Genomic DNA, 14,191 nt, shown 5'->3' with positions numbered 1-14,191 from the left:
AGACCTGGTAGAAAGATAGGTAATAAAAAGTAGCAATAACAAAAGCCTTACAGAGCATGTGTTTTTTTTTTTTTTTAAATGGGGTCAGTGCCCCCCATTTGGAAGCTGGAAAGAGTCAGAAGAAGAAGGCAATAATTAAAATATTATGAAAGGACAATTCAAAGGTTGCTTAGATAAGCCATTCTATAACATACTAAAAGTTAATTTAAAGTTGAACCACCCCTTTAAGTATGCTCTATTTTAATGAGAATTTTTTTAATAATCTATTTGGATGGCCATGCCAATCAAAATGATTAATACCCCAGGGGAACTGGAAAGAGGGCCCGGCTGATGGGTACATTTTATCAGGCAAAGCTTTTTTTACAGTCTAGTAACTGAAAGCAACCAGCCAGAAATTTGATTTTAATAATAGATTAGATTTAGAATGATGGAATCAGAAATCGGATTGGTACTGTTGGTTACTCTACTCCCTTTACAACATAATCTTCTTTTATATCAGGGATATTCATACTGCATTGTGGGGAAGAATAGATATTTCATCATGTTCATGCTGTATTCCATTGATGGTGAGCCAACGGCCCTCTGGCTCATTGTTCTATACCCAGCACCCCTGGACTATGAAAGACTATGAGTTGTGTTTACTTACAGCTATAAGAGAGCAAGAAGGACATCCCTGTCCTCATCCACCAATAGGGAGCCTTCAAATGAACTTCCAACTATGTTGCTATGTAAAGTAAAATGGCATCATGGGGTTAAACAATTGCACTCTCTACTCTAGCACCCATAACACCTTGATAGAGCCACCAAGAGACACGGAGCATGCAGGAGGGGTGGCAATGGCTCTGCACACTCGCTCAGCAAACGCCCCTCTTCACAGTAAGCATCGTAAAAAGAATATATCCCATGCAGACTATAATCTTGCTTTTGGAATTCTAGGATTATTTCAAATTTGGACCAATGGAGAGTAAGATTCCCATGAATATGACAGAAAAGGTGGAAGAGAAGAGTGCGGAAGGTGGAAATCCATGTTCTCAAGGGTTAGGAGGCCTCTTCAAAGCTGTACATTGCATTTCTGGAGAGATGACGGAGTTTGGGAACTGGATGAAAGGTAAGGATGTCACACAGTCTTCCCTATCATTTTATATTGCCTTTCTTTAGTGGATGAAGGAGTTGGTAGTGTCCAAGAGAATGTTTTCAGTGCTTTATATGTACAGAATGTAATCACAAGTGGCTATGTTGTGTTTCCTTTCAGATAAACCTCTTCCATGCCAGGTCATTGACTGGGTCTTACGTGGGACATCCCAAGTCATGTTTGTGAATAATCCTTTGAGTGGACTCGTAATCATCGGTGGGCTTTTCCTACAGAATCCATGGTGGGCCATCGCTGGCTGCCTAGGAACCGTCGTATCTACCCTCACGGCCCTTATTCTCAGTCAGGACAGGTAATTTCTCTAGTCATATTGGGTGGACATCATTTTGTCTGTTGTGTCCGCTCAAAGCCAGATCATTTCATTAAGTATCGGCTTGATCAGAACTTGGATTCCAAACCTTCTCTTCCTCATTATGAGCCTAAATAGACTTTAATCCCTAACTAGAACTGAAATACATTGACTGTAGGGATGTACAGCTATCTATAAATTGGCATTTACTAGAGCCTTTCCAGACCAAACAGGTCTTTCCTTGATACTGCTGAAAACTTCATTCTAATCTCTGTTTTCAAAGAACTGTAAAAAAGTTCAGCTGCTGAGATATAATTGCCTTTGTACTGTGCGGTTCACACAGCTTTTTATAACGATTTAAATTTGGAACAGACAAAAACATTCATCATTTTCTTTTCCAAACTGCAGATCAGCCATTGCTGCCGGACTCCATGGATATAATGGCATCTTGGTGGGCTTGCTCATGGCTGTCTTCTCTGCTAAAGGAGATTGGTACTGGTGGCTTCTTCTTCCAGTATCAGTCATGTCAATGACCTGGTAAGGACTCTATTTTGTATTAATCCATCTCTGAAAACACCAGTGCAGGAGACAGGAGCCAATGCCAAACAATGCCTGAACCAGTGGTGCCCCAAAGTGGTGATAGGAAGGGAGAGGGGGAGGAAAGGTTTCCCCTTGGAATCTCCCTGGTGCAGTCTGGTAGTGTACATGTAGCATGGGATATCTAGCATGGGATCCCTAGTCCTGTACCCAAACTGCCCAAGGTCTTGGGTGTGGGTCAGCAGATAGGCAAGACTCAGGAGTCAGTGCAGGAGTGTGAGGGACAAGTGGTTAGCTGCAAGGGAGAACTGGGAGACAGAAGAGAGTGTCAGACAGTGCCTGAATCAGTATTGTCCCAAGGTGGGGATAAGAAGGGAGACGTTAGTTGAGGTTTGAAGGCTCCTGAGTCAGTGCAGGAGTGTGGGGGAGCAGGTGGTGAGGACTCAGAGTAGGGACCAAGTGGACAGTGCAACTCAGACTGGGGAGGGTGATGGCAGCTGTGAGCCAGATATAGCTCCAGTACCAGAACCAGTACTGATGGGGGGGGCAGGTGGTCAGTATTAAGGAAGGAAGGCTACCAGTACCTGGAGTTGCTCCCAAGTCATATAGTAACAAAGTTGTTTGTCCAATGGTCCATGATATTAGGGAAGTGCCTAGTGGTTTATGCCAACCAAAGTGTAAGCAGGTCAGTGAAGACCAGGGTGGCATAAAGTGGGTGGAAGGCTGTCAGTTTCTAAGTCTAAGCCTAAGTCTAAGGGAATGGGGAACTAGAGACAGGCAGGAGGGCCCACAGTGAACCAGGTGGGAGGAAGAGGTCAGATGCCTGGAGAGAGCAGTGATGGCCTCCTAGTGAAACCTGCAGTCTATCCAGAGACAGTGAGGATAGAGGGAAAGTGTACCTACTTTATATCACTCCAGTACCTGGGATTATGCTGATGTAGCCCTCAGGGAGCTAGACTTTAGGCCTGGGAGACTGTATAATTCCTCATACGATATGACGTGAATGGATTTGTGCTAATCAGCGCTGTGCAATATGCTGGTTCTCTACAAATATGTGTTAATAATAATAATTTAAACCCAATGCAATGTTCTGTCTGATCCTATAAGCAACTTAGTGGTATCTCAGTGGTATCAACTGGTAGCAAGTTCACACTCATGGTTCTTCCCAACACATTTCAATGGGTCCTTGACTTTCCAGCCTTAAAGCTAAGGTTAAGAATGTGCAAATGAAAATTCATTTTAAATATCCTTAATCATTGTACTGCCTTGTAGTAATGGGTAGTGCTTCTCTGATTAAGACTACTCCAAGGATACTCTGAAATATCAATCTGACTGTCAATGCTACTGTTTGGAAGGAGTTTTAATGACAGGGCAAAGTTTTCTTTATAATACTTGGCACGTACTGTCACATCTTCTTTCCCATCGAGATAAATAGTTCCCAGCATGAGTGAAATGTAATAAATAAGGATTACTCCATTCAGTTGTGGCAGAGCAAAATGAAGGGGTAAACAACAAAATGCAGACACAATCTTTTAGAAACTTATCAGCAATTAGTGTATAACAGTCAAATACAGATACAGTGATGATAGAAGCTTATTACTGAGGTTAAAGCAATAGGGCACAGCTATACCTATAATGGTTTCCTCCATGTCTTATATGTGCAGTGTTTCCTATTAAACAGTTGTTCATTTATAGAAAATAATTTACCTGAAGGCCGATCTTTCTTAATTTTTCCATGAAATTTTTTCCCAGCCCAGTCTTGTCAAGCGCCTTGGCTTCAGTTTTCAGCAAATGGGACTTGCCTGTTTTTACCCTGCCCTTTAATATTGCCGTGTGCCTGCATTTGGCTGCTACAGGACCCTACAACGTCTTCTTTCCTACTGTGATGTTTCAGCCCATTGCATCTGTCCCAAACATAACTTGGTCTGAAATTGATGTACCCTTGGTGAGTTGGTTTATGTATATCTGCTAAAATATCTGTTCAGTTGATGGGCAAGAATCAGAAAATGCTCAATGGCTACGGCTACAAGTCCCTCACTGTAGACCCTACAGGTATTCATGCTGTTGTACAACTTGCATAACTCTATTCTTCATTAGTGCCCACTATATTCCAGTTCTGGAGATTGTTCAGACTAATGAACATCTATAGTCAACCCCCCAATGCAACCAATCACATGCAGGCTACAGCCTTCCAAAGCAATCAGAACATTGTGGGGTTCATTTATCAACTTGGAGCAAATGTACACCTGGGCAGTAAACCATAGCATTTACAAAAATATATCCCCAAAAAAACACTCTACATTTAAGTTAAAAAGTTAATCTTTATTTAACATAAAGTTAAAAGAATAGGCATATAGACCAATTGGTATCCCACCTTACGCGTTTCATACTCACTGGGACTTATTCATAGGTATGAAACGCGTAAGGCGGGACACCGATTGGTCTGTAGCCTATTCTTTTAACTTTATGTTAAATAAAGATTAACTTTTTACCTTAAATGTAGAGTTTTTTTGGGATATATTTTTGTAATTGATATATGTGCCCTGCAAATTGGGGGCTATATCCCAGCAACCTTGGCCCTTTAGACAGGCCTTATAGACTGCAGCAGATAAGTGCTATTATATTATTTGGAGTAACCCATAACAACCAATCACTGATTAGCTTTTTTTCCAGCCAGCTGCAAGTAGAACAGTGAAAGCAAAAATCTGATTGGTTGTCAGGGTTGGATTTGGCTGGCAAGACACCAGGTTAAAAACCCAGTGTGCCCCGGCCCTTGTGGGCCGAGCTGACCCGCAACCATCTACTGCCCACATGGGTCCATGCTGCCCCTGCCCCCCTTGTCCCCACTCGTGGCCGCAACTAGAGGACAGGTACATGGAGGGGGTTGTGGCTGGGGCGGAGGGCCCGGAGGAGGGTTATGGCTGGGGCGGAGGGGGTAGGGGCCCCTGTGGCAGAAGCCCAGGTGGGTCTTGGACCCTGCAGTCTGATGCTGCTGGTTGTTTAGGGGATACTGCCCAGGTGCAGATTTGCCCAGTGTTAATAAATTAACCCCTATGAATTCTTTACATATCCTAAATAGCCATTCCCTTAAAGGAGAAGGAAAAGTTAAAATTAAGTAAGCCTTATCAGAAAGGTCTATATAAATACACTAGTAAACCCTCAAAGTAATGCTGATCTGAGTCCTCTGTCAAAAGAAACACCACATTTCTTTCCTTCTATTGTGTACTCATGGGCTTCTGTATCAGACTTCCTGTTTTCAGCTTAAACCTCCAGGGCTAGGGCTTGAGCATGCTCAGTTTGTTCCTCTCTCCCTCTCCCCTCCCTCCTTCCCTCCCTGCTGTAATCTGAGCCCAAAGCTATGGGTGAGCAGGGAGAGACTCACACGGGAAGTGATGCCACACCAAGCTAATATGGCAGCTGCTATCCTAAACAAACAGATACAGGGTCTGGAGCTGTTACTCAGGTATAGTAAAGCATTCTGCAGAATAAATATAGCTTGCACTATTGTGGCTAATCTATTGGCAATAAACTGCTTCGGTAGCTTTCCTTCTCCTTTGATTCATGCCGTGCTGCTGCAGTTTATTAATACACAAGAATAATAATAATAATAATATATAGAGGCACACACCACCAGTGTCTGGGTGAATATATATATATAAATGCTCTGGGTGTCCGCACTCGATCTCAGGTAGAGTAGAGGTGCATGATCAATATTCATAATATGCTGTAGTCATGGATCAGAACACTCGTTGTAGAAGTAAATAAAGTGTTTTATTGGTAACACAGCATTATTATCCGACATTTCGGTCCCACCATCCTTGAGAAAGGTCCCCAGGTGGGACCGAAACGTCGGATAATAAAACACTTTATTTACTTCTACAACGAGTGTGCTAATCCATGACTACTGTAAATATATATATATATATATATATATATATATATATATATATATATATATATATATATATATATATATATAGTGAGTTAGCACTGGAGCAAACGGGAGGTTGAATAGAAAAAGAAAGATTGCCGAAAACACACCATGATCATAAATGCTGATCTTGAAAAGGCTTCATTCAAATATAAAAAGAGTATTAACTCCAGACTGTGATCTTTTCTAAGAAACTTGCCATGTTCAGGGACATAGTGGCCTCATTTAAGGGAATGGTTGTGAAGTTCTAACGTGCCATCATTGAAGGAATTCCTACCGTACAGTGTAGTCTAGTTTCATTAGCAGCAATGTTATGTTTGGGTTTTTACTATAGGAACTCTTGTGTAATGTTCATTCCTGAAAGAGTTTGTATAGTACTAAGCTATAAAATGACACTCTTTGACACCGAATTGTAAAAGGCATCAGATAACATTGTGTTGCCAATATTTTTCTTGCAGCTCTTAAAGTCTATTCCAGTTGGCGTTGGGCAGGTTTATGGATGTGACAACGCATGGACCGGGGGAATGTTCTTGGTGGCTTTGTTTTTGTCTTCCCCCATTATTTGTCTGCATGGAGCAATCGGATCGGCTGTGGGGATGTTGGCAGGTAACAGTCATATTCATCCCTGTGGATAATCATTAAAACCATAACAAGTGCATAAGTGCCTCGTATTCAATGAGTGATGTACGGGGCATCTAATTAACCATTAAAGATTATAACGGTTCAGTGTCAGGAAAGCAGATAGGTTGTTATTAAAGCCCCTCCCCCTATAATTACGCCATACCCCAAGCATTGAAACAGTGATCCCCAACCAGTGGCTCAAGAGCAACACGTTCCTCACCAACCCCTTTGATGTTGCTCCCAGTGGCCTCAAAGCAGGAGCTTATTTTTGAATTCCAGGCTTGGAGACAAGTTTTGGTTGTATAAAAACCAGATGAACTGCCAAACAGAGACTCCTGTAGGCTGCCAGTCCACATAGGGGCTACCAAATAGCCAATCACAGCCCTTATTAGGCACCCCCACACAGGGTCGGACTGGTGGGGCCCCACTATGCTCCCATACCCCCCTACAGGGGTAGCCACCACTTCCCCTCCACTGACCGTGCGTAAATTAAATCTACCTTCAGCTTATCAGGGGAGGGAGATCAGCAGTCTGGGGGGTTCGGTCTGGCTCTGTGGGCCCACTGGGTTTTTTCCCGGTGTCCCACCAGCCCAGTCTGACCCTGTCCCCAGTGTTTTTTTCATGCTTGTGTTGCTCCCCATTTAAATGTGGTTCATGGGTAAACAAAAGATTGGGGATCCCTGCATAAATGCAGCTACAAATTAACCTCTCACTATGTAAGGACACTGTTCTTGCCCAAGAAGACTACCCAGTCAATTACAGATATCAGACATATGGCACTTGATTGGTGTTGCCAATTTAACGTTCTCTACAGTTTATGGGGGGGGGGTTCACTCAGCTCCTCGGCCTGGACTGACCTACCAGATTACTACTGGCCCCAGCAATGGATTCACCATCCCATCAGCACTTTCCTATTGCAGAAATGTCAGCATGCGGATGGTGTTGAACATGGGTCTGAAGTTCTCCGGTGGGCCTTAAAGGAGAACTAAAGCTTAACTAAAGAAGTAGCTAGAAATGTTGTACATTATGTTTTGAGCTTCTGTACCAGCCTAAGGCAACCACAGCCCTTTAGCAGTAAAGATCTGTGTCTCCAAAGATGCCCCAGTAGCTCCCCATCTTCTTTTCTGCTGATTCACTGCACATGCTCTGTGCTGCTGTCACTTACTGAGCTTAGGGACCCACTCACAATATACAGTACACATAGAATAGAAATGTCACAATATAAGGCTGATTAGTAATTAATACAGATAATTACTACATGGCCAGGGGTGCTTCGCCCATGAGGCGAGTTGAGGCTGTCGCCTCAGGCGGCAGCGCCCCAATAGGTACCAGGGGCAGCAAAAATGCTGCTCCTAGTACTTTAAGAGCGAATTTCCTGGGGAGGGGGGGCAGCAGCAACTGCTGCTGCCTCAGGCGGCGGAGGGGCCAGGATCACCCCTGTACATGGCAGCACAGAAACCAGTGCAATTAGCATCAGAATTTAATAATCAGCAAACCTGTAGCATCAGCTTATATTACAGCCAGGGAAGCTCATTTTCTGCTGGATAATTAGTGACGAGCCCTAAGCTTAGCTTCTCAACAGCCAATCAGAGCCCACTGAGCATGTGAGTGTCACAGACACTTTCCAAGATGGTGACCCCCTGTGACAAGTTTGAAGTCCTGGATCATTGCTGCTATTGACAAGCTCAAACTTTAGCCTCGTGCAATAAGTTCAGTACATAAAATATGCCATTTTTAGCCATATTCATTTTTAGGGTTTATCTCTCCTTTAAGATACCCAGTCTGATACTGGTAGAGCTCCCTATTATTGCTTAGTTAGGTTCTCTTTGACCTGTGTTCTTTCATTGGGCTCTGTGATCCATATTAATTTCAATGCAAGGTGCACCATGATTAGTTTTTACACTATAAACATCTGTATGTATGAGTGGGCCGCACTATGATTCCCGTCGCTGTGTTGAGCGTATCTTAAGAGCTAAGGGATCAGATGTCACCAACAGTTATCAGCGTGTGGAGTTTATTCTGGTTGCAATGAGCAAGAATCACGAGCGCACCAACACTCTAATGTCCAACATCCACAGGACCTAACACTTTTGTCGTATTGTTATACTGTATTATATATATATATATATATATATATATATATATATATATATATATATATATATATATATATATATATATATTGAGCTAAAACATAAGAAACAGTTCTAAAAACATTCAAATAATTAAACCAAATCCATTCTTCTTTCCAGGACTAAGTCTGTCAGCGCCATTTGAGAACATTAACTTTGGACTGTGGGGGTACAACTCAGTTCTGGCTTGCATTGCAATCGGGGGCATGTTCTATGCACTGACTTGGCAGAGCCACTTACTGGCTGTCTCCTGTGGTAGGTACCTTAGTGTTACCTCTCATTGCAGCCTTCCATACGTATTCTATAGTATCAGGGAATTACAGCATGGATATGATATGAATTAATATATCAATAACCCAAAGATGATTATACTGTATCTCCCATGGCAAAATGGTTTTCACCAAGAGTGGTTTGTCTTCCATATTATCAATCTATCAGATACAAAAGTACATCCCATGGGGCAATAACAATAACTTTAGTAACCCTGGGGCTTAGGAAAATAACGGGTGGGCTGTGAGCGGACTTGTTGCATGTTCCTGACTGGCAATCACCATCAAGACAGCAAAAAGCAGGTCTGACACAACCTTAGATGGGGGGTGTCAGCTTAATTGCACAATTCTGCAGATTCAATGCCGGTATAGGGGCCTAGGGACCCTTGAGTAACGGCAACTATGCAGTTCAGTTGGGGACAGGGAGGCCTCAACAGTGGGAGAGCATCAATTTAAAACAGAGGGATAGGGTTTTGTTCTCCTTTAGAGTATCAAGCATCAAACATTCGCCATTGCGTTACACCTGTAAACAGTGGAGTAAAATGATATTACTGGGCCCACAGCAAATTATTTTTCAGGCCCCCAAAATGTTTATTTATTGAATCGGTATATGAATTAAAGTCTCATTGGGCCCCTATGCCTCCTGCAGGGCCCCCTGCAGTCTCTATAGTTACACCCCTGCTCAAATGGGTCATTAGCCAGCCATTGTAGCTGTTCAGGCAGGCAGGTGCACTATAGGATGCCTCACATTTCCACCTCATGGATGGGCAACCAATGACTCTGTAGATTTGAGTGGGATAACCTATGTGAGAGCTGTGATTGGCTAATGGCATCCTCCCGTGCTTCTGGAATGCCCTCTGTTCATCTGTAATACGGACAGGAAATGATCTATGGACAGATCCAATGACATAACTAGATGTTACGGGGCCCCACAGCAAATTAATTTTAGGGCCTCCAACATATACAAAGGTTGTCCTTTTTTACCAATATATATTGAAATTGCTCATTAATTAGGGCCTCATGGGGCCCCCTATACCTCCTGGGCACACCTGCAGCTGCAGGGTCTACTTCCTCTGTAGTTAAACCCTGGACAGATACAATAAAGTAGCTCATATTTAAGTGTACTCTACTTATCATAAGATAATGTATGTGATTATAGTACCCTATATGCACCTTCTAGTATATCCAGTGTATTCCTTTACATATTCTCTAACTGTAATGTATTGTACTCTGACACCTTAATAAGCAGATCTACTCCATTCTCAATGTTTCTCCATTCTCACCTTCTTCCACTTGCAGCCTTGTTCTGTGCCTACCTTGGGGCGGCCATTGCCAATATGATGAGCGCGGTAAGTATTTTACATTAGAAGTAGAGGGACGAAATGCTTTGCTTTGGGAAATGTTTGAGGCTGTTTCATAACTCGGGGATAACTCGCTTATCTTTACCAAGGGGAGGTTATATAGGCAAACCGACCCAGATCTAGCTGGAAGACATCGTTTGCTGCATATAAACTTAAACATATGAACAGTTGAAGATTAACTACTGTAAATGATAATAGCACTAGGGTAAAGTTGGGTTGGATGTTACAAACATATACTACATAACTGGCACCAAGGCATAAAGTAAGCGGCACGCGCCGGTAGGGAATGGAAAAAAGTGGTTCCATGTTATACAAAAATTCTGAGTATTATGTTCCTATGTTATGATACCTTTGGACTCATTGGCGATCCTAGTGATAAGAGCTCTATAAATGACTTGCACACTATCATCTGTCACACCATAAGGGCCTTTTACTCAGAATCTGTAAGGTTTACTGACTCATTAAGTCATCACCAGGGATAAATCAGAGGATAGACAACCCTTGCTACATCATCCAATAAGGCACAACACATGGTGGACTCTGTATTTATCCCCTATGGCAGTGATCCCCAACCAGTAACTCGTGAGTAGGGATGTAGCGAACTGTTCGCCGGCGAACTAGTTTGCGCGAACTTTGACTGTTCGCGTCCGCCGAATGTTCGCGAACGTCGCGCGACGTTCGCCAATAGGCGTTTGCGTTCGATTCGAACAAAAATCGTTCGACCATTCGACCATTCGATTCCTTTGACCGCTAAAATCGAAGGATTTTCGTTCGAATCGAACGATCGAAGCCATTGGATTGAATGAAATCATTTGATCGAATGGCTTCGATCGTTCGATTCGAACGAAAATCCTTCGATCGAACGATTAAAATCCTTCGATCATTCGAATCGAACGATTTGCGGATGTTCGAAGTTCGCGAACTGTTCGCATTTTTTGCCGGTGTTCGCGAACGGCGTTCGCGAACACATAAACGGCAGTTCGCTACATCCCTACTCGTGAGCAACATGTTGCTCTCCAACCCCTTGGATGTTGCTCTCAGGGTCCTCAAAGCAGGTGCTTATTTTTTAATTCCAAGCATGAAAGCAACTTTTAATTGAATAAAAACTAAGTATAGTGCCAAGTAGAGCCTCCTGTAGGCTGCCAGTCCACATAGGGGCTACCAAATAGCCAATCACAGCCCTTATTTGGCATTCCAAGGGACTTTTTCATGTTTGTGTTGCTCCCCAACTATTTTTATATTTGAATGTGGCTTACGGGTAAAAAAGGTTGGGGACCCCTGCCCTATGGTATTAAATGGGGAGATGTTTTTGTGTGAGTTCCAAATGGTTAAGATTTTCTTTTTATATAATATCATGAAATATTCATATTTATATCTAAATGGATCCCAACGGAGGCCACCTTTCCACCTCCAGAACTCTATATACTCTATACTCTATACTATAAACTGTAGGACTTATTTAGGAATGCAAGAGCAAGTTCAGAATGAATGTGGCCACATGTGCACCCAGAAACTTGCAGCAAGCACTAATGTGCCCATTCAGACTCTTCTGATGATCTCAACACACAGATATATCTATTATTGATGCCCAGATGTAACATCAGCCTGGACCTGGCTGGGGCTAGTTCCATGGTTCCTTCAGTAGGTGGTGTCAACAGGCACAATTGACTTCAGCATAGTTAATTGGAATCAAGTGGCTGTAGTTGCTATTTAGAATATGGCCACAATTATGCTGGAATATCTGTGGAGAATTTCTGCATTCTGGGTAAAAAAATTGGCAGTTTGTGCCCACCAACAGGTACATATGTTGTATATCAAAGTAAAAATCATTAGAAAAAGGGAGCACATTACAGCGGAACCTCCACTTGATGTGTTTGAGTAACTCAAACATGATGATGATGATGTCCATCATTATGGAGTTTGTGTCCATCATCAGGTCCTTCCATGGTTTGATCAGTGCTGGATTAACTGCTTCCAACCAAAGTCAAAATGCTAAATTCCATCAGCCGCCTGCCATAAAAAAATATACATTTCTTCTTTGCAGGTCTGTTTGCCTTCATGCACTTGGCCATTTTGCTTGTCAGCCCTCACTTTCTTGTTAATAACCACAAATAATGGAGCTATTTACAAACTGCCCTTGTCTAAAGTCACATACCCCGAGGCAAACAGGATCTATTATCTCAACATGCAAAAGGAGAAGAAAGAAATTCGAGACACCAAGGTTTAGAATGAAGAACCTTCCACTCTTGAACTTGGCTCATCTTCTACGAAGTCCTTTGATTGGTGACTCCAAACCATCAACCTACTAGGAGAAGTCCCAAGAGACATGGCAGTTGCTTTGCACTATGGACAATCGCTGATGGAATTTGCTCCAAAGACTATAATCAGTGCACACAGGAACAGCCAAAAAACTCATCCATGAGATAAGGCATGATAATGGGGGTACCTTCTGTGAAGGACCTCTATGAATGACATGAAATCGATAAGGAAATAGAAAATATGTATCCATGGTTTAAACATTCTGTAACACATGAAATCTCTGCTTGGAATGAAACCAGAACTAGTAGGATTTTGGATTATTTTGGTTCAAGCCCCCCCTTTAATACATTTACATATTAAAGAAACCATTGCTGTCTATAGAAAAGGTCTACACTCTAGGGATGGGAAGTCTCACAAGACAGTGGAATTTAGCTGAATTTTAATGCAAATAATATGGGCTTTCATTGTGGAAAAAAAAATACTTTAGGCTGAAGGTTAGACATTAAAGAAGTATTATTTTTTAAGCTCATTGAAAAGGTTAAAGTAGAAAAAATTTAGAATTTAAGTTTTTTTTCAAACAATATAGATATATTTGTTACACTCTCTTCATTAGTATGAAATACTCACGGTATAGAAATTGTAGGTTAATGTAGAATTTATCACTGTTATATCACTAGGCATAAGTAAGAAAATGCTGGAGTCCGATCTGGTGAATGACTAAATTTGAAATGTCTAGAACTGACACAATATCAAATAAATTCTATTCTGTTTAAGGAAATATTCAAATTTTAATTTACTATTAGACTTTTGCAGTCAGTCAAAGGAGGGACTAGAAGTTCCGGAATTTCTTCCTCGGGTTAAGCAAAAAGTTATCTTGTCTATGAGAAAAATATTCATTTTGAGGCCAAGGTGCAGCTGAGTTTAGGCATAAAGGGTATGATTTAAAGGAAATATTTTGTTACAGGGAAACACTGGTACTGTGGAAAAATACCAGATACAGCACAAGCCAGTTCTCATTTACTATAAGGCTACTATACATAACATTCTGCTGAGTTACACTAAGTACAGGGAATACCTTACTGCCATAGTTTTATGGGATCTCTCTGTACAGACTATGAGCAAACTTAGGGGACTGTTCCTGCTGAATTGTGCTTAGTACGGGAATACCTATGCTGCCATAGTTTTATGGGATCTCTCTGTACAGACTATGAGCAAACTTAGGGGACTGTTCCTGCTGAATTGTGCTTAGTACGGGAATACCTATGCTGCCATAGTTTTATGGGATCTCTCTGTACAGACTATGAGCAAACTTAGGGACTGTTCCTGCTGAATTGTGCTTAGTACAGGGAATACCTATGCTGCCATAGTTTTATGGGATCTCTCTCTGTACAGACTATGAGTAAACTTAGGGACTGTTCCTGCTGAATTGTGCTTAGTACAGGGGAATACCTATGCTGCCATAGTTTTCTGGGATCTCTCTCTGTACAGACTATGAGTAAACTTAGGGGTTGTTCCTGCTGAATTGTGCTTAGTACAGGGGAATACCTATGCTGCCATAGTTTTATGGGATCTCTCCGTACAGACTATGAGCAAAGTTAGGGACTGTTCCTGCAGAATTGTGCTTAGTACAGAGGAATACCTA

General features: G+C 42.1%; 1 protein-coding gene across 3 annotated transcripts in view; it reads left to right on the top strand.

Annotated features, from left to right (window-relative positions):
- Positions 1-13,327, top strand: part of slc14a2.L (solute carrier family 14 (urea transporter), member 2 L homeolog) — a 46,956-nt gene extending 33,629 nt beyond the window's left edge. For all 3 annotated transcript variants that reach the window (XM_041570274.1, XM_041570275.1, XM_041570276.1), the window contains 8 exons: positions 937-1,108; positions 1,253-1,442; positions 1,848-1,976; positions 3,729-3,921; positions 6,366-6,513; positions 8,781-8,915; positions 10,229-10,278; positions 12,335-13,327. In XM_041570274.1, the coding sequence (XP_041426208.1) occupies positions 937-1,108; positions 1,253-1,442; positions 1,848-1,976; positions 3,729-3,921; positions 6,366-6,513; positions 8,781-8,915; positions 10,229-10,278; positions 12,335-12,517 (1,200 nt within the window). In that variant the 3' untranslated portion in view covers positions 12,518-13,327. The remainder of the gene's footprint in view (positions 1-936; positions 1,109-1,252; positions 1,443-1,847; positions 1,977-3,728; positions 3,922-6,365; positions 6,514-8,780; positions 8,916-10,228; positions 10,279-12,334) is intronic.
- The last annotated feature ends 864 nt before the right edge of the window (positions 13,328-14,191 follow it).

Source organism: Xenopus laevis, chromosome 1L (genome assembly GCF_017654675.1).
Source record: "Xenopus laevis strain J_2021 chromosome 1L, Xenopus_laevis_v10.1, whole genome shotgun sequence".
Lineage (NCBI taxonomy): Eukaryota > Metazoa > Chordata > Amphibia > Anura > Pipidae > Xenopus > Xenopus laevis.
This window is presented reverse-complemented; position numbering and strand designations above follow the sequence as displayed.